At 46.2% G+C, this 27,648-nt stretch overlaps 1 protein-coding gene across 1 annotated transcript; it reads left to right on the forward strand.

Annotated features, from left to right (window-relative positions):
- Nucleotides 1-673: 673 nt before the first annotated feature.
- Nucleotides 674-27,359, forward strand: NDUFA10 (NADH:ubiquinone oxidoreductase subunit A10). The gene is made up of 10 exons (XM_056496946.1): nt 674-830; nt 1,623-1,791; nt 2,207-2,422; nt 2,506-2,592; nt 3,535-3,656; nt 5,072-5,151; nt 8,207-8,261; nt 11,661-11,746; nt 17,237-17,345; nt 26,934-27,359. The coding sequence occupies exons 1-10, from the start codon at nt 738-740 to the stop codon at nt 27,000-27,002; spliced, it is 1,086 nt and encodes a 361-aa protein (XP_056352921.1). The 5' UTR covers nt 674-737; the 3' UTR covers nt 27,003-27,359.
- Nucleotides 27,360-27,648: the final 289 nt, after the last annotated feature.

Consider the following 27,648-nt stretch of genomic DNA (forward strand, 5'->3'; position numbering starts at 1 on the left):
GCTGTTAAGGAAATCCCGACCCATCCTTTGTGGATTGCTTGGTTGGGTTTTTCAAGCTGTTTGCAAATTCTAGGGATAAATCCTTGAAATGCAACTTGATTGCTTCTTGCCAGGGGGCAAAGCAGAAGCCGCTAATGGTGTCACAAATGTGCCAGGTCAGCAGAGCTGATGTCACTGTGATGGGAAACGTGTGAAACGTTTGGTTATGACCTTCCCAGGCCCAGTAATTTAACAGTGCTTTTAAATAAGGGTTGGGGTGACTGCACGTGTTCCAAGCCTAAAAGCTTGGAGACATTGGTCAAGCACCCAAAGCAGGGTGCAGAGGGAATTGGGACAACTGGATGTGCAGGTATTGGAAACAGACGTAGCCCAGGCTCCCTCCTGCGGGGACCTGCGGGCAGACATAGTGCCGGCATCCCGTCTGTGCCTTATCCCTGCTTCCTAACCCGGCTGTGCCTTATGCCGCCTGCTTCCTAACCCGGGCCGTTCCCTATCCTGCCTGCTCCTTATCCCGCTGGTTCCCGGTCCCTCCCGTGTCCCCTGTCCCCGCTCTTCCCATCTCCGTTATCCCTGTCCCCGCTGTCCCCGTCCCGCCGGAGCCCACACGGGGCGTGGGCGTGGCCTTCTGTGAGGGGCGGAACTGGGGGCGTGACCTCCCTGCGCTTTCGTCACCCCAGGGCGCCGCCTCCCGACCTGACGTCATCAGCTGGCGCCGCCGCCCTCCGCCCGGCACCGCCATGTCCTTGTGGGTGTCCCGGCTCGGCCGGGCCGCGGCCGCGCGGGGCAGCTCCGGGCCGGGCAGCGCCGCGCTGGGCTCCGTCCTGCCCGGGGTGAGTGGAGGTGGCTGGACAGGTGCCGGGGGTGGGTGAGCAGAGGCAACCTGGGGCCGAGGATGCCTCTCCCCGGGGCTAGGCTGTCCTTTGGGAAGGGATATTCCTAGCAGGGATCTGGGAAAGGCGGCGAAATGCGAGGCAGACTGGAGCAAATGCGGGAGAGTGGAGTGCAGCGACCTTCGGTTGTGGCTGTGGTCAGTGGCGCTGCGAGTAGGAGTGTTTGGGTAGAAATGAGGGAGGTCACTGCACCGCTCAGAATGAGGTTTGTACAGTGTTTACCTGGGTCTGTGGCAGGCTCTGAGCAGGGCTCAGAAAGGCCCTGCCTTCAGCCCCACAGCCCAGGGGATCCCTCTTGCCACCTCTCAGAATTATTAAGGCTGAAAAAGACATCCAAGGTTACCAAATCCAGACTTCTGCCCACTAAGCCGTATTGAAACAAAGGTGTAACTCTCCTGAGGGTGGGGTTAGTGTTATTATGTGCCTAAAACCACACAAAATACAAGCAAAAGTTGAATGTGATGTCTCTCTTGGGAACACTGGGTGTGTTGTGTGTCTGGCCTTCAGACTGAAAATTCATACTTTCTGTCCTCTTAGCCTTTAATTTCATGAACAGCTTCCCAGGCTAACCACTGCTGCAGTTGCTAAGCTGAAATGACAGTGCTAAGGTTACTGAGTAAGAATTCCTTGTATTAGATGTGTAAGATTGTGTCCTGTGTGCATGTCTGAAAAAGCTGTGTTTTCAGCTAAAAACCCCTTTAAATCTACTGATTTTCATGTGTTTTCCTCCAGGCAAGAATCCACACCAGCCCTGAGCAGAGCCTGCAGTATGGGTGGCTGGCCTATATGTTGGGAGAAAGGGTCAGCAAGAAGTTCACAGAGCACAGCAAAGTCTTCACAGTGGAGGGCAATCTGTCCTCTGGGAAGGGCAAGCTGGCCCAGCAAATAGCAGAAAAGCTGGGTATGTGTCACTTGGACTTTCCCCTGGGAGCTGACAGAGTTCAATGGGGACCCTTGTGCAGAGGGAGTTCTGGGCAGCAGTGCTGGACTGGGGCATACTGGAGGGAGTGAGGAGGATTTGTTGGTGTTGTTGGTGAAGTTTGGGGTGGGCATTTATTGTGAGTAAAACTTCAGTTCTAATGGAGTCGGTGTGCTCACTGTGTTCCTGGAGAGCTTGGATTTTCCACATGGATGTGCTTGGAACAGCTCGGCTCTCCCTGGGCAGTGGCAGTGCTCAGAGTTTGGGTTCATTGCCCAGAGGGCTCGGGGCTGTTTGGGAACAGGAACAATGAGCAGCTGTATGTTCAGTAGCTGAGGAGGCATTTGCTGCAAATGAGCACAGCTTATTTCTGCTGTGGGGCTCTTCTCTTTGTCAGGAATGAAGCACTTCCCTGAGGCAGACATCCACTACCAGGACAGGATTTCTGGGGACGGGCAGCTGCTGGCTGAGAAGTTCAATGGTTTCTGCAACCTGGAGAAGTTCTACACGGACCCCAAGTCTCCCGACGGGCACTCGTACCGCATGCAGGCCTGGATCTTTGGGAACCGTGTCCTGCAGTACGCCGACGCCCTGGAGCACCTGCTCAGCACAGGTTGGGGAGTCACGGAGTGCTTGGGGCTGGAAGGGACCTTGCTGCTCCTTCTGTTCCAACCTGGAGCCTGTTCTCCCTTGCAGGTCAAGGCGTGGTGCTGGAGCGCTCTCCCTACAGCGACTTTGTGTTCCTGGATGCCATGTTAAAGCAGGGATATGTCCACAGGCGATGTGAGTTCCTGCCAGAAAAAGGAAGCTGTTTTGCCATAATCTCTTTGAAGTCTGGTTCACTTTACTTTAAAAGTTCACTTTAAAAAAGAGACAAAAAAAAAGTCCTGCTTGGAAGGAGGGATTCCTTTAAATATTCAGTGTTCATATGTTGCTGGGTAGAGCCAGTCTGGTCTTAGTGGCTATGAGAGGACAAAAGATAAAGGGCACAAATTGAAATGCAAAATGTTTCATTTTTTAAGGAAAAACCCTTTTTCACTGTGAAGGGAGTCAAACCCTGGAGAAAATCACCTGGGATCTCCCCCTTGGAGATACTTAAAATGCTGTAGGTGGAGTTCTCAGCAGAGTAGTTGAACCAGATGATTTGGGGATGTTCCTCCCAGCCAGAGTGGTTTGGTTTGGGGTTATGGGCACTGAGTAGATCTGTTCTTCTGGCTGCTCCTGAGGTGGAGATAACTGTTTTCTTGACTGCCTCCTGTTTTTGCTGTTGGATTTAAGAGGCATGTATTTGTTTTTTACCATCTGCTGTAAGTTGCTAGGTGACTTTGAGAGTTGGTTGTAATGATCTGTGTGTCTTCCTGCTCTGCATTGCTGGGGCAGCAAAGCCCAGCAACCCACAGTTTAATACAAAATCCCAATTTGGATTGTACTGGAATCCTTAGGGAGCAAACATCTTGATCAGAGCTACTGCTGCTTACTGTCTCTAAATGGTGGAGAAAAAGCTGAGATTCCTCTAAACTTGAGTCAGGAATAAGGTTTCTCTTTGATATAACTGGGTTTAGATTCTTGGATCTCGGTGCATGGAACTTCTCTGGAGATAATTTATTCTGTAAACTTCCTGAATTCAGTTTGAGGAAAAGCCTGCCCTAAACTTGCTCTCTGAGCCCAGAAGAAGAGACTGCAAATACAGAGGTGGGGGATGTGATTTATTTGTGTTTTACACAGGCCTTGATCACTACAAAGAGATCAAGGAGATCAGCATTTCTGAGTTGCTGCCACCTCACTTGGTCATTTATATAGATACACCTGTCCCAGAGGTGCAGAAGAGGATTCAAGAGAAAGGCAAGGTAATTTGACCTCTGATTATTGTCCATTTATCTCTTACCTTTATTATTACTTGTCTCTCACAACTGCTGCCTGCTAATGTCTGCTGTAATCACACCTTATGTGCCAGTCCTGTGGGGTTTGCTGCTGAATTCTGCTTTGGAGGAGCTGCTTGTCCTCTGAGGTGTGAGATCTAGGTGGTGGTGGTGGTGACTCTCTGGGTATTCTCATATGCTTGCTTTAAAAAAAGAAAAAATCAACTTTGTTTTTGTGATTGCATCAATATGTTGTCATTTGTGGAATGAGAAATTGTTTTAAGAGCAGGTCAATTTTATACCAGGCTTTAGTAGTTGCCACTTCAGGAGCTGTGGGCAGGTGATGTGCTGCTTGCAATGCACTTAGAGATGATATTGCTTATTCCTGAGTGGCAGGAACCCAGCTGGGCTCCCTAGCTCCTGCTTCTCAGTTGACTGCCTCCTCATACCTGTGCTGGGTTTCATGTGTGAGTCACTTGGGGTCAGCAGATTCACTGAACTCCCTGAAATCCAGCAGATCACTGCTGGATGACTGCATTATTGAACTTGTCTTGGTTCAGGAAAGCTGTAGGGTGCTTTTGGGGAATGACTCCTCTAATTAGGGTTTTTAATTTGGCTTTTTCCCCCCCCCCCCACTTTCTTTGGTATTTAGATGTGTGCCTGTAACCGTTTGCAGATCTGTTATGAGGATTAAAAGATGTTTGTCTTGCCTTGTTCAAAGGCTGTGGGGAATGCAGTTTAACTCTGGAAAACCTGATAGATTACAAGAAAGCTTTGATTACTTAGAAAAAAACTCTCAGTTAAGAAGTTCTTGTATTGGGGGAGCTTATGAGTTCTTAGCCCTTGTGAACATGACAATCAGTGGCAAATCTTTGGGCAGAAGTTGCTGACATGGCATTTTGTGACTTTCTGTGGCAGACCTGAGCTCTGTAGGGCTTCTTTGGGGAGCACTTGGTAGATCAGAGAACTTCCTGGTGTTTTGCAAACGTGGCATTGAACGTGTGTGGAAAGCAAGCTGGTTAGCAGCAGGGATGATATCCATGGCATTTCACAGGAGTTTGGAGTGGGTATTTGCCCATGCACTTGTCTGAAATTATGGAAAATTTGGCTTCCTTATGGAAAAGGTGGACACAGGCAGTCTTCTCCTGTTTTCTGGGTAACTGTTACAGCTCCCTGGAATGTGGAATTGGCAGGGATGAAGCTTGGAAAGCCGAAGGCTGCTCTAGATATTTCATGGCTCGTAAAGAATTCCAAACACTCGAAATACTTTAATTCTTTAAAACTTTCACTGATGTGCATGTGGTTCACTTGGAAATTTGACTGCTTATCCCAGAGTGAGCTCTGTGCTGGTGGGAAAAGAAAGGAAGTTAATTCCATAACTTCTTCTCTTCATTTGTTTGCAGCCATATGAGAAAAAGGTGTCTCCTTCCTATCTCCAGAGCATTGAGGATGCTTACAAGAGGACCTTCCTACCAGAGATCAGGTTAGCAAAGCAAAATGTTTTGCCTCTTAGGTCTTTGAGGAAAATTGTGTGCAAACCTTAAAATCTCTGCCAATATCAACCAATAATGTGTAAAAATCGTCCTTGTGCTACAGGATACAGTCTTGTGCCCTAATGAAGGGGTGCTACATTCACAGCATAAGAACAGTGTGAGTGTAGTTACCTCTGCCATCCCAGCATCTTGATGCCAGCATTGTAAGATTAAAATGGGTTCAGGAGTGATGTGTAGAATGCCACAGCTATGGCTGTGTGTTTGCAAGACCTGAGGAGAGAGTGATGCAATACAAGCTTTTCTTAGGCCTTTTTGGAAAACTTTAGGGCTTTTCTCTCCTCAGAAAGTCCTTTCAGTTGTCTCAGAATCCCAGAATGTTTTGGGTTGGAGGGGCCTTAAAGCTCATTGAGTGCCATCTCTTCCACAGGCAGGGACTCCTTCCAGTATCCCAGGCTGCTCCAAGCCATGTCCAACTGGCCTTGGGCACTTCCAGGGATCCAGGGGCAGCCACAGCTTCTCTGGGCAGCCTGTGCCAGGGCCTGCCCACCGTCACAGGGAAGGATTCCCTCCCAATATCCATCCCATCTATCCCTGCCCTCTGGCAGTGGGAAGCCATTTCCTGTGTCCTGTCTCTCTCTGGGCTCTCCTCTCTTCCTCTGTCTGGGAAGCAAAAGTGTGTGCCCTCTGAACCTGGGATGAAACAGAGCTTGCCAGCTCTCCCAATTTTTACAAAAGAGCTCTACGAAAATTAAAATCCTCCTAAAAATCTAAAAGCAGAATTATGGTCCCTCATAATTCTGAGAGGGAAACTCTCAAAAGGTATCAGATGAATGAAGTGTGTAAGTGCTGGTGTGTGCAGGAGGCTGATGGAAATCAGAGTAGATTCCCAGGTGTTTTGTAGTCTGCGTGTGCCCCCATGGTGCTTGCTCCATCTCCCTGGGTGGGTCAGCGTGATGGCTCTGCCAGCTACTGAAGTGGATAACTCGATATTGAGCTTGTCACTCATGCAGGCAGAGGTTGTTGGTGTCAGGGGTGGCCAGTAGCCTCCCCGTGTGTCCCCACAGCCAGCACATGCTCCTGGAAGGGAATGGGAAGCCTTGGGAATGTCATCCCCCTGAGGGCAAACTGCTGCAGTCACTGGTGGGGAGACAACTGCTGCTTGTTCTCTGCATCACATCCAGCCCCACATACATCTCATGGTGGTCAGTGAGGCTGAATCCTGAATCCTGCTGGGATTTCACCTCTTGGCCCTCCCTCTGTATATACCTGGTCAGTGCCCTGTCAGGTCACCTCCCTCTGCTGGGCAGCCTGGCAGTGGATGGGCTCCTGTCACAACCTGTCACACTGGCCTGTGTCTCTGTCCCCTGGCTCTGGGGGGGCTGGCACTGTGTGAATCCAGCTATGTGCACCTCAGGGTGACTCCCATCTGGGATATATGCAGAAGCCACAGCTGCCTTTAACTGTTTGTTTGCTGGCAGTGGTGCAGGGAACTGTGTTCATACCTGGCTGTTACCTCTTAGTGTTTCTAGTTTGATTCCCTGACTTCTGGGGATTCCCAAAATCTGGTCAAAACAGGCTAGCTAAAAAGAGTTCTTATAGACTGCTGAGCAAATTCTGCTTGCTTTCTATGTTGAAGTTTGTTTGCTTGTTCCTAGAAAAGCAGTTTGTTACTGGGCAAAACTCCTGTTACCTTGTGCTGTTTAAGTGGAGCAGCTTGATGCTGCCTGAAGTAGTTTATAGTGGATTTTTGCTTTAAAAGTGATACTTTCTTTCTAGTTGACTATGAATGTCTTTAATGTTTTTATTGGTAGTGATTTGTGAGCTGGGTGCTGTGGCAGGTACTGCCTGGTTATTTGGAACAGACAGTGTTTGAGTTCTTTGATTTATCTCTTTTCCTGGAACAGAGCCTTAAGTTGTTCTCTTCGATATCCAACACTGCTTCCACTGAGCAGCTGTTTTTTCTTAAGGAAAGCTCTGATAATCTGCAGAGTCACTGAGCAGCTGTTTTCTCTTGATGAAGCCCTGATAATCTGCAGAGTCAAATCAAGAGATGGGATCAAGTGATTTGATCGGCGTCCTTAATGCAATTGCCAGTGTCAGGCTCTGCTGAAGGCTGACCTCTCTCTTGGGCTCATATTGAGGAGAATCTCTTATTCTAGATGCCTGCCTCATTCCTGGAAGTGTTCAAGGGCAGGTCCTACAGGGCTTTGAGCAACCTGGGATTAGAGGAAGGTGTCCCTGCCCATGGCAGGAGATGGAACAGGATGAGCTTTAAGCTCCTGTCCCACCCAAACCATCTGGGATTCTAGGAATTTTTCTCCATGCTCCTAAACTTTGCTGTGTGATGTTTGATATAATGTCCACATTGGGCAGCTATTCCAGGGTCTTTCAGGTTTTCCAGCTGCAAACAGCTGTTGCTGAATGTCACTGAACATGTGTAGTCTTAAAGGTTCATGTAGGAACTCCTGTTGTGGCTCTGCTCTGCAAGTGCCTTTTCTCTGAAGGCTTCTGAAGAAAACAATCTTGTAACCAGGAAACATTACCTTTTAAAAATTATTTTGCACTTACAGATCCTGCTGCCTGCATTTGTATTCATTCAGCTAGCTCAACCTGAGTAAATAGTGATAAATGAATGCATTCTTCTCCTGAAATGACTCACAGCTAGTCATGCACTTGGAAAAAGGAAAGTCTACTGAAGTTCTGGGTTAGACTGAAAATGTCACTTATTTTCAAGTAGATTGGGCAGCTGTAATAGGGGCACATTAATTAAATGAAAACAAATTTATATGTGTGGTTTTTAATTTTTTTTCCAGCTGAAGTTGTATTATCCAGGCCATTTGCCCTTTAAAAGCAACTTTCCACCAGCAAAGAAGCAGCTCACAGGTGCAACAGGAATTCTATTGCAATAGCTGGGACCACACTGAAAAATTACAGTGATTCTGGTTTGGTGTTTGGGCCTTATAATTTCATTTCTGTCCCCTTTTGGTGGGGGGAGGATGGGTAGAGCACTTTTATCAGGGAATTCAATTTCTGTGTTCTTTGCAGTGAGAGCAGTGAAGTTCTGCAGTACTCAGCAACTGCAGCTGAAGATGTGGAAAAGGTAAGTTTTGCTTTTCTGGGAGTAAATTTAATATATTTCCCTTATTTTAGTGAAGTTCCTCCTCTCATGGATGATTATTAGCAGGATGACAGAAGCCTCTTGCTTCACCATCATTAACTTTTCTCTCTAGCTGCTGTTTCCTGAGGAGCAAGGTTTTTGAGACTGGACAAGTTTTTGAGTCCATTTCTGTTCTAGGGATAGATTTCTGTTAATAACAGTAATATGATGTTAACTGCATAATAATCATCCTATATGGAAGCTTGCCAAAGAATCATCACCACTTGGGAGGAGGGAGAGGAGAACTGCCTGTGGGCAGTGTCTCCAAGGGCTTTTTGGGTCTTCATCCTTATGATGTGAAATTTCTACCCTACTTACACACAGTCTCTCCTCCTATATTATCTGCAGTGTGAGCTTGGCAGAGAGTTGAGTTATATATATATGTATGCAATAGCCTGTACCTCATTAAGCTTATTAGCATATTCAGAGCATGCATTTTAATATTTACATGACCCTTAACCAAACTAAAATTACTTTTTTCCTGAGGTGTCCTTCCAAGTTCTGGCTATGTGACTGTGTGAAGCAGAAAATCTTGATAAGGACTTCCCTGGTCCTGAAATTAACACTCCATACATGCCCCTCGCCTGCAATAGGTGCTCTGTGTGTCTCTAGGCCTTTTGGTTCCCTTTGTAAGAACAGGGTTATGTGCCACATTCTGGCTCTTCTGCTGCTATCAATAGATTTTTGTGTGCTCCTGCACTTGATAATAAAGGTTATCATTAATAACAAGTAGACCTGTGGGGCAGTGTGGGTTTATACCCCTAAAAAAAGGGCTGGTGGCTTCAGTGTGACAGCAGATAATAAGTAGGAAATATAATCAAAAAATCAGGCTGAAATGAACAAAAAAGCTGAGATTCTGGTGTGCATATAGAGTATCTAAACCAATTGCAGTTACTTTTTCTGGACAGTAACATAGAAGCATGGCTAGGAGTTGAGAGCTGTGGTGTTTCAAGATGGGTACTTGGTGAATTATTTAAAGGAAAGTTGGGATGGGGGTTAAATGCCTGTTTTCTTCCTGTCCTTCTCACTGGACACATCTCCAAGTGGTCAGAATAAAGCAGGTTGGTTCCTCCCTAGATTTTTTTTGTAGTAAGCCTCATTGCTAGAGATTTGATTTTAATCCTTTAAGTCAGGGTTTAAAGTCAGTCTAAAGCTCTTATTGTTCAAGGAGTGACTCTCCCGAGGTCAGCAATCTTGTCATTGCTCTAAATAGGGTCATCAGATGCACCAGAGGAGTCCTTAATTTGCTTGGACAAATCTGGGCTAGGAGAAGGATTATCATTTGGAAGTTTAAAGTACAATGCCACAGAATGATTAAGGATGGAAAAGACCTGTAAGATTATCCAGCCCCATGATGTTGTCATTGTTGGGTGTTGGTGGTTGATATTGATATGATATGATATTGATATGTAGAAGCATGTTCTTTTCCCCCTTTTCTGTTCAGATTCAGTTTCTCTTTGGGATGACACAACAGAAATTTGGAAATAAGGGTTGGCAGGAGGGCTTTGGCTTGTAAGGTGTGTGTTTACACAGGTGTGTCCTCTTTACAGGCAGCAGTGTTCATTAGCTCACTCCAATCTGTTTGCTTGGGGATTTGGGAGCTGAATTTTTTTTTTATGCCTTATAGTTTAATAACTTTTGGTTTGCTCAGAGCACACATACACAGCTTAGAAATGATTTTTTTATGTGTCCTAAAAAGGTCAGTTGGGGTTTCCTGTTGTAATTAACTTTGGTTCTGGTGGCTGAAGGGGTAATGAGTGCTGAAATGAGCTTCATTGTGATGTTTCACACTTGCATAGCACGAGGGTAAAACTGGGAATACAAAGTTAGCTGTATGTTTAATTTCTTTTAAAGCCTTGGATATTTGCTGCTAATTCCTGGGGGGTGCTAGGGCATTCCTTGTAAATTAAGAAGTTGTTTTTTTGTCCTGGTTGGGAAACTGATGCCATTGTTAAGGAGCTGCTGGGAGGGTTCTTCTGACATCATGATAACAGTGAGCAAAACTAATTTGAATACAGATTCTTCTACCCTTGTAGCATATTGTGAGCCCTATTGTAGTAACTCTGTGATTAGTGCTGTTACCAGGTGCAGAGACTTTCCAAAGCTTTGCAGTGGAGTGGAGAAGTAACTGCTTTTGTTCAGCTTGTCAATTAAATAATTCAAAGAAATAATGGCTGTTTGAACTAACTTACCTTACACCTTTCTACCTCTTATCTTGGAGTTATGTTGCAGCAGTTTGTGCCTCAAAAGTGTTTGTTCAGTCATGTCAAAACCATTATTTCTCACCATGAAAACATAATTCTGGTAAGAGTGGATCTTTATAGTTGAGGTGACTTTGTATTAGCACTTGGTTATCATTTTTTAAGTGGTAATGGCTGGGATTTAGTGTTTGCAGGGAATAATTGCAGTGGATTGAATGTAAAGAAAACAAAGATTTTTCATTTAGCATTCTGTCGCTTCACTGCTGACATGTGCCATCAGGAATTTGGTTGTGACCTCATCTTTATTCTTTCCTTATGGAAGGGGTCTCTGGAGAGGGATGTTTGGAGCTGTAACAATCCACTCATTCCCAGGTTGCTCCAAGGTGCTGTCTCCATCTCATCAGGCACCTGAAGTGCATCCTTCTGACACCAGGGCAGGTTTCCCTCAGCTCTAGGCAGCCAGGTGTGATAAGCAATTACGTCCTGGAGCAGCAGAGATCTGTTTTCTGTTGGAGCCAGGCTGTAAATAAAACTCAGGGTTAATAAGTTCAGGGATGCTGAAGGAATGATTTGCTGAGCTGGCATTGCTTGTTTGAAGGGTTCTGAGCTGTGAGTGTTACCTTTGCTTTCATGCATGGGTGGGTGCTGATGGCTGGTGAAATCCTGAGCCCTTGGACTCATGGCTGCAGCTCCTGCAGGCCTGAGTTTTCCAGCCTGAAACGTGCCTTTGAAGTTTCTGTGCTGTGAACCACACTGCACCAAGGCAGATGTTGCCCTGCCTGTCTCAGGGAACGTATTAGTGAGCCTCTCGGGGAATAAAACCGACCAAACCATGTTTTTGTAACAAAAAGATACTCAATTTAGACTTCTCCATTTCCTCCTCGTTCTCCCTCAGGGGTGAGGTTGTACCTACCTTCTTTGCTTTTCAGCCCCAGTGGCAGGTTAAGGAAGAGTGTCTTGGATCAGGTAAGAATGTGGCAACAAGGCACCTCAGCCAGTTTATCTGTTATCTCTAGACATTTGCCTTGTTACCACAGCTTTAGCAGTGAGACGTTTCTCATTTCTTTGATAACCTGTTTTGATAATTTCATTGTTTTTTGGCTCAAACCACCCCTCAGTGAGCTTTCTTTTCTGATTCCAGGTAATTGAAGACATCGAGTACCTGAAGTTTGACAAGGGGCCATGGCTGGAGCAAGATGATGTTTCTTTCCATCATTTGAGACTTTAGTAAGTGTGATGTCATCCAGCCACTGAGCAATTCTTGGCATCAAATCCCAGGGAAAATGGTCAAAGCCATGAGGTTTTTAAAGGTGGTCTTGTTATTTTCTGATGTTGGTGCTTGGCACTGGAAGGTGGTGTGGCATATTTGCTGCTGATTGATGAGGCTAGAGGCTCTCTACAAATCTGAGTGGTTTTTGTCGAAGATCCTTGTCTATCTAGTTGGAAGAGATCAGACTCAGACAATGGAAAGTGACTTACTGGGATAGAATTTAATTTGATTTTAATAATTCTTTGCAAGTGTGCCATGTTTAGTTTGTCAGTTTTGTTTATATAAATTACAAAGATACATAGATAAAGAATATAGCTGCACTTGTAAAGCTCTTAATACCAGAAGTGAGACAGGCTCCCCATTTGCTGAAACTTCAGATTGAATGTGCAGCTGAAAATTTCAGTTTAGTTACATTTTTAAAATAAAATTTAAGAGTTACATTATTTTCATTTTCTGGTTGTCTCACAGGTTGATAGAAACAGTTTTTTAAATTGACTCTCTGCCCCTAAATTTGTGTCTTTGTTACATGCATTGGAGTAGCAAGTTAAACTTTTTCTGCAGACTTGTGCTATTTCTTGCATTTTACTTTTCTGTGCTGTTATTTCAAGTACCTCCTAAAAATAGAGATAATGCTCCTATTGTATGTTTTTCTGTTGAGGAGTGAAGGTAGATTGCAGAAGAGCAGTCCTGGGTGGTGTCTGAGAGGAACGAGTCATGATTTGGGTACATTTTATGTATCAAAGATGAGGTTGCCTTGTGTAGTAATTGGAGGATAACATTTGGTCACTTAGGCCCTAAAAAATTATCACAGTAAGACTTCCTCTGAAAGAGGAAAGAAATTGCTTGTTTTCCTGTAGCTCCACACTAGTGCAGGTATTGGGAAAGGATTATTAATTGAGCTGAGTAGAAGGGAGTTGGAGGAAACCTTACAATTACAACAGTGTGTTAAGATACTGTATGAAAATTTTATTTCACAGTTTTAGAAGGGAATAAATTGCTTTAAGGACTCAGTTTTTCATTGAACCCTGGAGGAGGGTGAGAGAGTCTCCTGCACAAGGCTCTTGTCACTGTAAGTAATATGAAATAATTTCTTCTTTTGGCAAAAACATGGGGCTGTTTGAAAATCCCAGAAAGCAACAGACTGCTTATTTAAACTGCAGAATCATGAAATATCCTGCGTGTAGGGGAACCCACACTGAACATCAAGCCCAGCTCCTGGAGTTTGCTTTTGAATCTTTCTTTTTGCTGGGCTGTCAGAGCATCTATAAAGGGGTGACAGCACATCCTGTGCCCACCTTGAGCTCATGCCTCTCTCATCTGAGTAAGGGTATCCTGGGCAATGTCTGGGGCAGCCTGGGAAGAGCCTCTTTGTAAAAATGCGTGTGTTTGTACATGGTGTTTCCCCATGGTAGCTCCAGAAACGCAAGGAGCCTGCTACAGGCTGGCCGTGTTGGAATTTCAGGCTGGATTCAACCCCTCAGCCCAGGTGGGAGTCCATGAACCCTAAGCTGATGATTTTCTCACTTTTTCTTTCCAATGCCCAAGAAGCAGAGCCTGTGGTCCCCACAGGTGTGCAGGTGTCCCGTGCCTGTGTGAGTTTGGAGTTTGTCCTTTGGAAAGTGATTTTTTTCTGCTTGTGTGCTGGCACATGCTGCCCTCTCCTGGGTGTTCCTGGCAGGCTCCAGCAGCTCTTCTGGACCGTTTGGGTTGGAAAAGCCCTCTGAAATCATGGAGCTCACCATTCCCTCAGCACTGCCAAGCCCACCATGAGCCTGTGGCCCCAAGTGCCACACCTGCATGGCTCTGGAACACTTCCAGGGACAGGATTGCACCACTGCCTGTTCCAATGCCTGAGCACCCTTCCCGGGAGGCAATTTTCCCTTGTACCCAATTCAAGTTTTGCTCTGCTTGGTTTTCCACCTGCAGTTGCTTCCTTTGCTGACCTCCCAGCTCTTGGGGCTTTGTCAGCCCTGCTGTTCCCTTCCACCTTCAGCTTGTTCCAGCGTGTCTGGGGGACCTGGATGGATGAGCAGGGCTGAGGAGAGCTTCTTTATTGCACACATATGAGGTGTAATGCATGGAAACTCCGGCAGGGCCTCAGAGTGATTAATGCAAATTAGCCAACTAATCACACTGGTGAGCCGCACCCATGGGCAATCATCTGCATAATGATCTCTGTTATCTCCTGTCTGCTCTTAAGTGCTCTCCCTTGCCCTGACACCGTGTTTGTAGGATGGGAAATGGTAGGAAAGGGCTGCCTTTGTGGCTTGGAAGCTGGAGGGGTCCTCCAGAGGATGTTCTTCACATATTCCCTTCCTCTCCGACAGAAACTAGTCTGGCTTTTTAAATGTCTCGGGAGCTCCTCTGCTGCCACTGCACTGTCTCAAGCATGTTTGTATCTGGGCCCTTCCCAGTGACATTTGTCTGTCCACACTACTTCAGTGAATCACTTTTGGGATGAGGAGCTGCAGCTTTGCAGCCTTGCCTGTCTTACTTGGTCAGCTCACGGGTTGAACTCGCTGTGGTCGTTGCATCGTTGCACAGCTAAATTGGGTCTGTCCATCCAGTTCCTTTGGAACCTGGGAGTGAGAGACAACGACCCAAGCTCTGCTTGGCAATGTAACTTTGCTTAGCAAAGGGAGGCAGTGTCCCTGTTTTAATGTCTGATTGCAAACAGCAGGACTAGAGGGGCTGGCAAGAGGTTCAACACATGTTGGACCTGGCTTTGGAACTTCTGTCGTGGAGACTCCAAAAACCTCATGATTGTAAAGCTTCTGGCACTGTATTTTCTTTAGCACCTTGGTTCTCTCTTCATCATAAAATCATAGAATCCCGGAAAGATTTGGAAGGGACTTTAAAGCCCATCTTGTCACTCCCCCTGCCATGGGTAGGGATAGCTTCCACTATCCCAGGTTGCTCCAAGCCCTGTCCATCCCATCTCTGCTGCAATTGAAACACTTATTTTGTGTTTTCCTCTTTGCAGTGGCTTGTCTAGGTTTGAAGAGCTGTTGTTGCACCTTCTCCCCTTTTATTGCAGAACATTTTGGAAAGTGTTTTTTGTTCTTGGTGTTGATGGTGAGTGTTTGCTCACCAAGGCAGTGGCTATGCCTCACCTTGGCCATTCCATACCTGTTCTGCCTGCCTGAATGAGGGAGTTGGAGTCGTTTTGACAGAAGGAGGAATATTCATTTCATCTATCAACATAGAACTTACCTGGAATGGTTTTTTCGTGTTGGCTTTTAGGCCAGTGAATGCTTTTAGGTCTCTTGTCATGTGAATTTTTGTGACTATTCCAACATTGGGTGTTGAGAAATCACAGCCCAGGCTATGCAAACTCAGGTTGTTTGGTTTTTTTGTTTTTTTTTTTTTTTTTGTTGGGTTGCCTGGTTCGTTTATTTTTTTTCTAACCAGTCTCCTTCCCTTACCCCGCCTTGCACCTTTGGTAAGGTTCATCAGACTCTGAAGATTGTGGTGTGTGTCCTGCTGTGAGCTGCCTGTGAGGGGAGCAGGAATTCCTCCTCTAAAAAAAGCAGGAATGTGTCAGTCTTGATCCTTCTGCTTGTGTAGTTGTGCTGGATAAAGTATATGAATTAGTGTGTAATAGGTGTTTTTGGAGAAGAGATGAGTTATCCATTGGTGTAGGGATTCCTGTGGAAGAAGTGTAGTTAAGAAGGCTATGTGAGCTAAAATTTGATATTCCTAAAGTCTGGGGAGAACACAGTCACTTACATGCTCTCAATTCCTTTTCAAATATGACCTAATCTGGAAGGTAAAGGTGCTATATGCTGAGAGCTCCTTCAGGAAAGTCTGGTAAAGTGTCAAAAAAGAATAGTGATAATTTTCTGATGAGGGAGAGAGAGAAAACTAAAGAAGGGTAAAAGGTGCCTGTAAATGCTTCCTGCTGAGCAGGGAATTAGTCCTGGCAAGTGGCTGTGGTTTTGTGGTCAGGCATTGTTGTGGCAGGTGTCTTTGGGTGTGCTTTTGCTTAGTACTCCAAATTATCTCTGAAAGTGCAGAGAACACAGAGAAGCTATCAGTAGCTTTCATTACTTTCTTGTGCAAAGAAGTTTTGTGAGCAGCAGGTTTGTCATCTGGCCCTTAACTAAAATTTATTGTGCCTGGGAGTTGTCCTCTCCAAATAGGTACTTGACTGAGATTCAGGAAGGAATGGATTCCCTGCAGTGTGGGTGACCACAAAACCTTATTTCCATGTGTAATGTTTTGCTTTATATGTGCCTGGACTCCCTTTTGTGCCTTCCAGCATGTGAAATACACATTTAATATTGTTGAAGTTAAATAATGTTGCAGTTTATAGGAAGCATGTTTGGTGTTGACCCTGATCTTGGAAAAGGGCATTTATCCTCACCTTCTCCCATATGAACTGGATTTCCTTACAAATCTGTCTGCAGTGGGGTAATTTACAGTGTGAATATCAAGGTATGTTAGCAAACCAGTTCACTTGTTGGAATTCTTCATTGCTTGGAGGAAAGGCCCCAAAATTTATGATTTGGGAGTAAAAATAATTGCTTGAAGATGATGAACTTTGCTTTGCTCAGGCATGTGCTTGATGTGCATGTCGGTATTTGTTGAGAAATGGAATTCACTGAAAACAACCCAGTGTGCAGAGTTTCTGGTGTTGAATTTAGGGTTTGGTCAGTGCTGACTGGGAAGGGATGTGTTTTTGTCAGCCACGTGCAGGTGGCACTGTTGGCCTGTGGACAGCCACAGGCAGCAGGAGCTTTCTAGCAGTTTCTCAGGCATTTTAAATTCGGGATCTCTGAAGTGCTGGTGCTGTGCAGAGTGGATTGATGGTGGATCCTGAGATCTATCACTGAAGCAGCTGCAGCTTCCTCCAGGTGTTGCCAGGCAGGATGCTGGAGGTACTGCCTCCTTCCAGACCCTCTCACTGTCTCAGTACCGGTCCGTGTAGGATAGGAATTGAGCAAGGTGGTGTGTGGCATTCAGTAAAACCACTGGTTTTTATACTGCTTTTATGGAAAGCACACAAGCCAGAGGGGATTCATGGAGAAGGGTCCCAGGAATGATGGAGCATCTCCAAGGAGGAAGAACCTGGGAGGGGAATGGAGAAACAGAAAATTGGAGCAGGAGCAGCCTGCAGGCAAGGATGAGGGGCAATGCATCATAGATTTGTGAGGAGAAGGATAAATGTTTAGAAAACAGCCCAAACCTCTGGAAGCTTTATTGAACAGAAAAGTGTTCCCCAATCATAGAATGGTGATTATGAATCCTAGAATGGTTTAAAGCCCACACAGTCCCACCCCCTGCTGTGGGCAGGGACACCTTCCACTGGATCAGGTTGCTCCATCCAAGCTGCATCCAGCTTGGCTCAGAACATTTCCAGAGATGGGCAAGCCACAGCTTCTCTGGGTACAACGCCTGGCTGTTGTTGGGGCAGGGTGTGAACTGAGTGCTCCTTTTCCCCTCAGTGTGCAGGACAAGTCTGCAGTGCTGGATTCCGTGTCCATCCCACGCTTCGTCCCCGAGATCACCATCGGCGGCTCCCAGTTTGACAAGATCTACTACGAGTACCGGGCGGTGAGTGCTGCTGGGGACAGCCAGGGACATGGCCAGGGTGCTCCTGGCTGCTGGGGACAGCCAGGGACATGGCCAGGGCGCTCCTGGCTGCTGGGGACATGGCCAGTGTGATCTTCATTATTGGGGACATGGCCAGGGCGCTCCTGGCTGCTGGGGACAGCCGGGGACATGGCCAGGGTGCTCCTGGCTCCTGGGGACATGGCCAGTGTGCTCTTCATCATTGGGGACAGCTGGGGACCAGGCCAGGGCGCTCCTGGCTGCTGGGGACATGGCCAGTGTGCTCTTCATCATTGGGGACAGCCAGGGGACCTGGCCAGGGTGCTCCTGGCTGCTGGGGACAGTGTGGGGACACGGCCACGGCGCTCCTCACTGCTGGGGACATGGCCAGGGGGCTCCTCACTGCTGGGGACACCCTGCCCGCCCCCTCCCTGCCCATTGCTACTGGGAACTTGTTAATTTTGTCCAAATCCCCACCTTTTTTGAAGTCCTGCTTCCCCCCGCAAGAGGAATAATGAAGCAAATGGTTTTTTTCATAAGCTGATTTTTTTTTTTTTTTTGATCTTTAGATGTGGACTAAAGGATAAATGGTTTTCATTTGTTTCTGTTTCTTGTGCCCTGATGAGTCTGTGACCTCTGAAATCTAAAATAATCCCTTAAGTCAAACAAGAAAATTGGAAACCCATGGTGACTCCTTATCGAATGCTGAGGGAGGGGGTGTTTTTTTTGAGGAGGAATGAATGCTGCCTCGCTTCCCCAAAGTGCTGTTGCTTTAAATAGAGTGTTTCTGCACGTGGGCATGCATCCAAAGCCTGTTGTGCCCAGCGCTCTCGCACACCTCATGCAGGCTCCCACACAGGGTTTTAATTAGCTCCTGCCTTGCTGCTTCTGGAGACAGCAGCTTCCAGTATCTCCAGAGCTCTGCTTTGGTGCTGCTCAGTGGGTCTCTGGCATGGGGGCCTCTCCCCCCACATAGGGCTTTCCTAAGGGCCAGGTATTGGAAAAGCTCCTTGGAGAAGTTGTGGAACTGATGATAATTAATACTGTATGGCCAAAATTACAGGTGAGCCTCTGTTTTCCAGCTGGGTTGAAATATTCTCTGCCACTGCATCTTATTATTTTCCAAGCAATCCTGAAGACAAAGGGAGGAATATACAACATAAATTGTTAGAAACTGTGATTTGCATAATCCAAGCACTATCATTTTTCTTTTCCTGGTAGTATACAGTCTCTTACTGAGATTAAAATGTAAGCTACAGATTTATGGACTTGTTTGGAAACTCAACTACCAATGTGTTCTTCTGGAATAGACAGAATATTCCACATAAATTGTTCCTCCTTTGCTGGCTGTGTAGTGGAGAGGCTCCTGGGCTCACACTGTTTTGCCTCAAATGAGATGTGACCTTTCCAGCTTGTCAAAGGGGTTAAAGCTAAAGGTTAAAGCAGCAGAAAGCATCCGAGGTTGTCTAATGGGTTTGAAAACTCTCTGGTCCAGCCGAGAAATTACTCTCAGGATTTTCCTTCTTGCTGTCACATTCTTAAATCCAAAACTTGAAGCTTGGGCTCAGAATTTTTGGAGCCCTTCCCTCTGAGAGCTGCCTGTGCTGTGCAGCACAGATTTGGGCAGGATCTGCTGCATGCCTCGTCTGTAGCACACAGCATCCATCTGTACTGCCAGTGCCTTTCTTCCCTGAGATGAGAGGGCTTTTTTTGGGCTCCCTTTGCAGTGGAGCTGGGAATTACTGAGGCTGCCTGACACACAGCTAGATGTGACCTCAGTGCTGTGTGCTGAGAACCAGGGGTGAGACTTCTGAAAGCCTTTTTTCCTCTGGCTGTACAGCAGCACATCCCTCTTTGTGCTGGCAGGAAACTCAGAATGTCCTGGCTCATCCAGGAGCTGGCTGCCAGGAGAAATTGGTAACTTGCCTTGCAGATGTAGCAGAGGGGTGCTTAGGAGTAGGAATATGGTTACCTGGAAAGGAAAGCTGTGCTCTCAGATTGCTCTGCTCCATGCCAGTTAGCTGACAGCTGAAGCTGAGCAAAAAAAACATTGCCAAAGTATAATCTCCCTTCTGCAGTCTTGTTTGTAGGCCCTGAGTCAGGAAAGTGCTGTGGAAAGTGATAATGTCCTTTGGAATCGAGGGGAGTTGCTCGTTTCAGGAAGTATTCTGTTAAATTTAGGCTGCATTAATATTCTCTTTTTCTTTTCTGAGTGCTTGGATACTTGTCAGCCTTTGGTGGTGTGGGGGGCGTACAGGGATAGTGCACAATGCAAAAGATACTGAGTTTTCCTGTTTTCCATCAGCCACTGGAAGAAGCACAGAGCCAGCCCCACCTGCTGTTTTATGTTCTGAGGATTGCATTCTTTGTGCTGAAACTTTGAAGAACTGGGGTTTCTTTTCCCCCCTCCAACTTTGTTTAGCAAATGAAGGGCTGAATTTTTTCTCAGGCAAGGCTCCTGTGCAGAGGTGATCCAGCAAGAGGCCAACCAGCACAGGCACAAAGAACAGATGAGCTTCCAGACACCCATATTTGGGTTTGGGAGGTTGTTGGGTCTATCAAGAGGGAATCACAGGCCCCTGCCTTGCCCATGTCTGTGCAGGGATGGTCACAGCTGTGCTGCCACTTTGGCATTTGAAGATGAAGGGTTTAGGCTCACTTGTAAGTAAAGTTTAGACTGACTTGTAAGTAAAGGCTTAATTATGGGATAATTACAGAAGTTTAACTTTTCCTTGTGGGAAATGTGTGCTTTTAAAGTTGGTGTAATGATGTTTACCACATAAATACAATGATTTGTGTAGGGGATTTTTCCCCCCCTCTAACTACTCCTAAATCCTTGATCTCTCCAATAGGCAGCAAACTGCTGTGCCTTTCAGAGCTCCATGCACACAATTCATGCTGCCTAATAATGGTGGTTTTCAGGGATTTACAAATTCCAGGCAGAAGCTGGGTTTTGTTCAAAATATTCATTAGAAGCAACCAAGAAGGAGGAGGAGGGAGCACTCTTCAGAGTTTAAGATTCTAGTATGTATGCTTTTCCCTGAAATAATGAGGTGGCCACATACAGTTCTGAATACTCGAAACTCACTTTTTTAAATGTATATCCTCGAAATTTCTTCTGTAAGGGCTCTTTTCATGTGTGAGGAAGTGGCTTTCTGCAGCCTTCTTATGCCATGAAGTCCTCTGGCAGGGTCCATCAGTTCTGCTCAGATATTCAGAAACTTCTAAGGACGCTTTTCTGGCAAGGGAGAAGCAACCTTTCAGTCAGGTTCTGTAGATCAGAGATAAGCACATCCATTCTTCAGGGAAGCAACATTATTTTAGGAACTGTCAGACTAGTAAAGGCTTGGCTGCCTTTTTTTTTCCCCCCTTAACAAGTGCTGTATCTCTCTGCCTTTCTTCCAAGTGCACACAATCCCCAGGGATAATGCTCCAAACTCCGTGTGCACCCTGCAAAGCTGGAGCACTTAGGCAGATGTGTTTGCAGTGAAGATGAAAACAAATGGCTCTGTTTAATGGAATCAGTGTACTTAAATAATGTGCTGATGTACTTCACACTCCTGCTGCAACTCCTAGAGTGGGGAAAAACGGCTTCTTTGACGTGCATGTGCTTTTCTGTGTACATAAAAGTGCAGCTGCTTGCTGGAATTCAGAGAATTAAAGAATCACAGAAGGCTTTGAGTTGATAGGGACCTTAAAGCTCATCTCATTTCTACTCCCTGCCATGGGCAGGAACACCTTCCACTTTCTCAGGCTGCTCCAAGCCCCAGTGTCCAACCTGGCCTGGGAAACTCCCAGGGATCCAGGGGCAGCCACAGCTTCTCTGGGCACCCTGTGCCAGAGCCTCCCCAAACTCACAGGGAGCAATTCCTTCCCAATATCCCATCCATCCCTGCCCTCTGGCAGTGTGAGGCAATTCCTCCTTGTCCTGTGCCTGGTAAGGTAAGAGAAGGCTCTCATTTTATTTCCCTCCCTGTTTTCCTTGGTGGAAGATTGCTTTTGGAATACAGGGATGCTGAGCATGAGGCAAGGAAAGCTTGAGCAGATCAAAGTGCTGGCTACTGCTGTGAGGTGCAATCCAGCTCCTCCACAGCTCAGCTGCCTTGCCAAACTTCATCTTTGTGCCCTGCTCCTCATCCTCCTCCCTCGTGCCCCGGGGCTTGGGAATGTGAAGCTGGCAGGGCCCTGCAGTCCTGTGTAGCAGCAGGTGGAGGAGAGGGGAATCCCACATTCTTTTCCCAGGCTTTTCTTCACTCTTTTTCATAAGGGTGCAGCCTTAGGAGGGGGAATCCTCCCAATGTCTGCTGTGCCTCCAGGTTTGAGGTGGTTGCAGGGCAGTAGCTTTGAGGGGTGGAAGGTGAGTCTGCAGTGGGAGTCAGCTCTGTCCCACAGTCCAGCACTGAGTGCTGGAAGAGCTTGTGTTTGCAGTGGGAAATCACAACCAGCCCCAGAGGGAGGGCATTAAGGGAAGACTCCCCAGGTTTGAGGGGCCTGAGAGCAGCCCTGGCCCTTCTTGGCAGCTGTGGGGCTGAAGGTGGCTGCTGGCAGGGCCCTTAGTTCCCTATCTCTGCTGAGAGTCAGGGAGCTCCTCACATAAAATTCTCCTAAAAGAGCTGCAGAAGGAATACTTGAGCTTTCAGAAAGGCAGAGTCTGGATCAACAACAGGAGCAGCTCTTGCCTTTGCAGGAGCAGGGAGCTTAGGATATCTCTCCTTCTCCGTGTTTGTGATTGTTGCCATAGCTGCTGCCTTTGATAGAACCTTCTGTTTTTTCTCTCCTGCCGTTTTTTTTCTTGGCTTGATGAAGCTTTCATTCTTTTTAGGACCAAGATCTCCTTTCCTAATTCTGTTTTAAAGGAGGTGTTTGACATCTGTGATACCCAGCCCTGTCTCCTCTTGAATCCAGGAAGGAATGAGAGCAGACACACAATAAATTAGAAAAGGCTTAACTTAATTTTTTTTTTCTGTTTTGTCTCTGCAAAAGTATTTTTAGCCCTTTTTAAAGTAACAAGATGTTGCTTGGCTAGGTATCAGTAAGACCAAAAGAACCTGAGGAACAAAAAAAAAAAAACTGGGAATGACAGTTGTTGCTCAAGGATACCTGGATCTGCTCCTCTTCCCACCTTCCCACTTCTCCTCTGCTCTCACCAATCCTTTCCACCTGGGGAGAATGTGAGAGGAGCTCTTTAGGAACAGGTAGCTTCTCCACCCTTCTTCCCCTGAAAAGTATCATGAACAGTTGACAGAAATATTAGGGAAGGAGCCTGACAAACAGACCTTGGAACTGTCTTGGGTTTGGTGGTTGTGTCTGTTTTATTTTAGGTGATGGCCCCTGCTGTCCCAGGCACTGGGTACCTCTGTAAGTAAAAAAGTCAAATCTCACTGGCATTAAAGTAATCAATTTTCAACTTGATAGTCTGTCCCTGTGAGAACAAACACTTTTTTTATGTGGGAGCACATCCCCCTTTCCCAAACCCCTCTCAATCCCATACCTGTGGAGGGATGTGATCCCCAGGGTAGTTCTCTGTTAAATTAAAATTAATTGGAATATAATTTAATAGAGGGGTAACATCTCCATGGATCTTACACTGTGAAGTAGAGTCAGTTTGTGGTGTTTAACTGTGCTGTGTGGCTTGGATTAGTTCCTTGGCTTTTCCCTGCACTCTCTGGTGGATAACTGATCCTCTTATGGGCACTTCTCTTTCCAAAGGATTTTTATTGTCTGTTTTTCTAATGAATGAACAAAGGACAGGACAGCAGCTGCTGAACAGTTCCAGCAAACTGGAATTGTTTTAGCCTCAATTCAGTGAAACATTTGGGTGCTCTTGATTTTTTTGGGCTGTGATGGATGTTAACAGCATTGAGGCTTTTATTGGAGTGAGGGATGTCAGGAGTGAAGCTCTCTGTGCCAGGCCTTTGGGAACTGATCCATGCACACCTCAGATGTATGTTTGGGGGGAAACCACTCCCCTGCTTTAACTGCTGCTCTGGAGCTCAGGATCAGTGGGGTTGGAGAGGATTGTTGAGCCCAGCTTAAGGCCACCACCAGCCCATGTCCCCAGGTGCCACATCCACATGGCTTTTAAATCCATCCGGGGATAGGGACTCCTGGGCAGTCTGTGCCAAGGGTGACAGCTCTTTCCATGAAGAATTTTTTTTCCATAATACCCTATTTCATTTTCCCCTCATGCATCTTGAGGCTGTTTCCTCTTGTCACTTGGAAGGAGAGACCGACCCCACCTGGCTACAGCCTCCTTTTGTGCAGCTACAGAGAGGAACCAAAGGAGGAATAATAAGAAACAGTCAGGAACCAAACTCTCCCTGAATCCAGCCCATATCTGCAGCTCCATGTTCCTAGATGCTCTCAGATTTTAGCTGTGTGCCTACAACACTGCCAGCCCCTTGGAAGTGAGGATTTCTCGTGTAAGCAGCAGTTGTCTGCTCCCAGCAGTGATGGAAGGGGCTATTATTGTGGCTGTTCTAAACAGCCACTGAAGGATGAGGTTGGGATATTGATGAATGAGCCCAAGCTCCCAGAGTAATGACTCTGCTTTTAAGTGCTCTTTGATCAGTGTTGCTCCAAACAGGCCATTTATAGAGCTCCTGGAGCTGTGGAGCCCGGCTATCAGCCCAGAGCAGTGCAGCAATAGAAGGCAAAAATGGCAATTCTGGTTGTTCCCCAAAGGCTGGAAAACAGGGCAGGCTCCTCAACAACTTTTCCAGGTGGTTAGAGCTCTCCAGAGCTCTACCTGCACGTACCTGCTGTGGAATGATTCGGAGCAAGCAGCTGGCTGAAGCTGCTTGTTGCTCCTCCACAGCCTCTGCCACTTTTTTGGGCTTTTCATCATGTTTATAGTTTTGACAGGCACTTCTGTGGCAGGTTCTTAATTTAACTGATGAGATGGTCTTGTTTTCATCTCTTTTCCTAATGCTCTTTTAACGTTGAGCAGTTTGATGCCTTTGAGCTGGCTCTACCTTTGGTTACAGCTCATTGCAGGAGTTTCATGCTCTGTGTGGTAGATTTTATCCAGTCCCTCTGGAAATAATCCTCACTGCCAGCTTTTGGGCTCTGTGCAGTGTAATGCAGCAGGCCAAGGCTTCATTCTCACCCAATTTCCATGGAGTGGAAAAATCTGTTCCTTGGTGACCTGGCAAGGAGCTCAGCCTTGCCTGCTGCTGCAGGGATGTGGGGGAGCTCTTGGGGCTGCCTGGTGGGATCTCTGTGATCATAACATCGTGGAATGGGTTGGGTTGGAAGAGACCTTAAAGCTCATCTCAGCCCCTCTGCCATGGGCAGAGACACCTTTCACTATCCCAGGGTGCTCCAGCCTGGCCTGGGACACTTCAGGGAGCTTGTACTGCAAGAGAAGGTGAATATTCAGTCCCTCTCTGTTGTCTCAGCTGCTGGCAAGTCCCATAGAGCTTTTTGCTGTCTCCTTTCCATCATCTCTTGCAGCCAGGCTGCCCAGTCTAGACAAACCCAGCAGCCTCAGGGCTGGTCTCTCATTCCCATCCCTGCCCTTGTGCTGGCCAGGAGCAACCTGGGAATTTCAGTTGGGTGCACTTTGGTGCACCAGCCTAACCAGAACCAGCACGTCCTACCCCTTGCCCTGCATCCCCCACACCTTTCCTGGTGCTCCTACCTGTTCCAAAGCGTGCAGGTCCTTTGCTCCAGTCCCAGCTGGAAAATGTGGGATTTGAAGAGCATCCTTTGGGGAAGTGGTCTGTGTCACTTGTGCAACTCGTGCACAGAGCATCAATTCCTATCCTCCTGCTTCCTAGGTAATATGGGATTTGTTTACTCTGCTTTTTTTTTTTTTTTTTTTTTTTTTTTTTTTTTTTTTTTGACTATCTTGAAAGCTTAGCTGTAACAAATCCCCAGATTTTCCTGCCTTTGCCAAGGCCCACTGTGAATGATAGAGTTATGGATGAATACTTATTATAGCACTTGCTTTGATGTCTTGCATGTCTTTAACCAAAGGCACACAGGGAATTTGTTTTGGACAATGAATTAGAATTCTGTTTGGGTTGATATTGTAGCTTTTTAAAGAGGGCAGATGTACCCAGAAACAAAACTGTAAACTGCTGTATTTTCCCAGAGATCTCCCGTTGCTTTAATAATCTACTTATCTGGGAATCTCTTCAAGTATCAAAGGGCCAATTATGTACTGCCTGGAGGGGACCAGGGAGAGCTGTTTTTGTGTCACAGGCTGGTCACAGGAGGTCTCAAGTCCTCCCTGGCTCACTGCTGGAAATCTGTGGGGCAGAGATAGCAATCATTTATTTTCATCTCCCATCTCCTCTTTGCTCGGTGGGGGGAACTCTCAACAGGACTGTGTGGTTTCTGCTGATGTTTAGACAAGACATTAGTTGAAAAACCTCAGAAAAACTGATCGCAAATGGTTTGTGACAAGGCAGGGTGGGGACTGTCTCGTGGAGGAGGTCAGGTCTTCTGTCAGCTTGATTTTTAAGGAAAGAAGTGTCTTGTTTTTTGACATTGAAGTGAATATAAACACAACTCCCCTTCCTCCAAACAAGAGGCTTCATCTTTTATTAAATAGCTCATTTTTGTGGCCTGAGTACAGATTTTATCAAGACTGCATCTTGCTTCTCTCTGCAGGGGCAGCTCACCCCAACAAGATCCTCTTACATGTTTTTTTGGAAAGGAAAAATCCTCAGGACAAGTCTGGGGTCTTGTGTGAAACCAGTGTTTGTGTAGAGACAGAGCAGATGATCTGTGCTTAATTATTTGGAGAGGTTGCCAGCAGATAGCTTATTTTTAAAGGAAGAGTTTTATTACAGAATCTTTGCTGGCTTCAGCCTTTCTCACCAAACTCATTGGCTTTTTTTCTGGTGCTTTGCTTCTGGGGTCCAATATTTGAGCTCAAAGGTGATCTGTTCCATTTCTTTTTCATTCCTGAAGGTAGGAATGGATGTTCTGGAGATGGATTCTGCTTTTGGAACCAGGGTCTCACCATCTCTGGCATTCCAGGTTGTGGTTAGTACCTTCCATAGGGTGCTGCTTAGATCTCAGGCTACCCCTGAAATTTCGGTAAAGGCTTCAAAAATCTTTTGATTTTTTCATCCAAAAGTGGTTCCTGGCTTTGCTGGTGAAGGCAGGCAGATATTGCTTTTGCTTTAATGAAGTTAAGTTCAGCTCTTAAAGGCTAAATCTGCAGTTTCATTTGAACGGTTTAATTTAACGTGGTAATTAACTCAGTATCTCATGCATGAAGTATTTCATATACTTAATAATGTGTGTGCCTGTTTTGGAACGAGATTCAGTTCCTTTCCTCCATGATACAGTTAGGGGAGCCATCTCATTCAGGCTGAGAGGAGCTGGATGAATCCAGGTGGAATGTGGTGCTGAGATTGTTGGCCTCATTTCCATACATATATTATGGGTATCGTGGTTTTTTGCAGTCCCTTCTTCAGCTGCACAGCTCAGTCTTTTCAGAGAGATTGATTTTTCTCTAATTTTTATCATTACAATGTAAAAACAGTATTTCATGTTCTGTAGGTCCCACGAGGCACTTCAGAACTTTCTGTGGGGAGTGCCCAGAGTTCTGACTCAGCTTTCTGCTTTCTTTAGCTCCCTGGGCGCAAGTACAGACCTGGCTACAATGTTGACGCTGGGGACAAGTGGATCTGGCTGAAGTGAAATCTGTTCCTGCTGGAGCCCCAGCCAGGATGGACCATGGGACCTCAGGGAAGAGGAGCCACGTTCAGTGCACCTGCTCCACTTGTATGTCATTTGTATGGCACCAAGGAAACGCTGCTTAAATAATTTCCCATCCCCTGCAGAGGGGAGTAGGCTCTGGAAGGAAAACCACTTAATTCTGGTTTGTTTTTCCCTGAGAAACTCAGGGATGTTGGATGGTCAGTGTGGGATAGCCAGGTGAGCTGGGGCAGGCTCAATATCAGAGCTGAACTTTCTCTTCCTCAGGACTGTGGCCCATTATTATCCAGGATTATTGTTGTTCTGCTGATTCAAGAGAAATTAAACCTGTACCCTGTACCCTCTTGGCTCTCATAAAGTTAATTTCTTGCTCTGTCATGCGTGGTGTTTTATGAGGTTCATTAGATGCACCAATGTGTTCTGAAAGGCACTCATTGGACCTCAGCAAAGCGTAAGAAATTCATTGAGAGATGGAAATAAGTGATCTCAATTCATAGTGCAAAGATCTCTGCTTAAAATTATTAAAATAGTCAAAATAATTGCCAGCAGTTGTACTCAAAGCCTCTTGGTTTGATTCCACTATAGAGCCAAATGCTTGCTTGGTATAAAAGACAAGTGTAATTATCAT

The sequence above is a fragment of the Oenanthe melanoleuca genome, chromosome 7 (genome assembly GCF_029582105.1).
Source record: "Oenanthe melanoleuca isolate GR-GAL-2019-014 chromosome 7, OMel1.0, whole genome shotgun sequence".
Taxonomy (NCBI): domain Eukaryota; kingdom Metazoa; phylum Chordata; class Aves; order Passeriformes; family Muscicapidae; genus Oenanthe; species Oenanthe melanoleuca.

Bases quoted from the DNA above. Each gene is read 5' to 3' on its own strand.
- NDUFA10 (XM_056496946.1), top strand. From the start codon at position 738: ATGTCCTTGTGGGTGTCCCGGCTCGGCCGGGCCGCGGCCGCGCGGGGC. The intron at 3,657-5,071 runs GTAATTTGACCT...ATTTGTTTGCAG, and splicing joins GGATTCAAGAGAAAGGCAAG to CCATATGAGAAAAAGGTGTC. The intron at 5,152-8,206 runs GTTAGCAAAGCA...TGTTCTTTGCAG, and splicing joins ACCTTCCTACCAGAGATCAG to TGAGAGCAGTGAAGTTCTGC.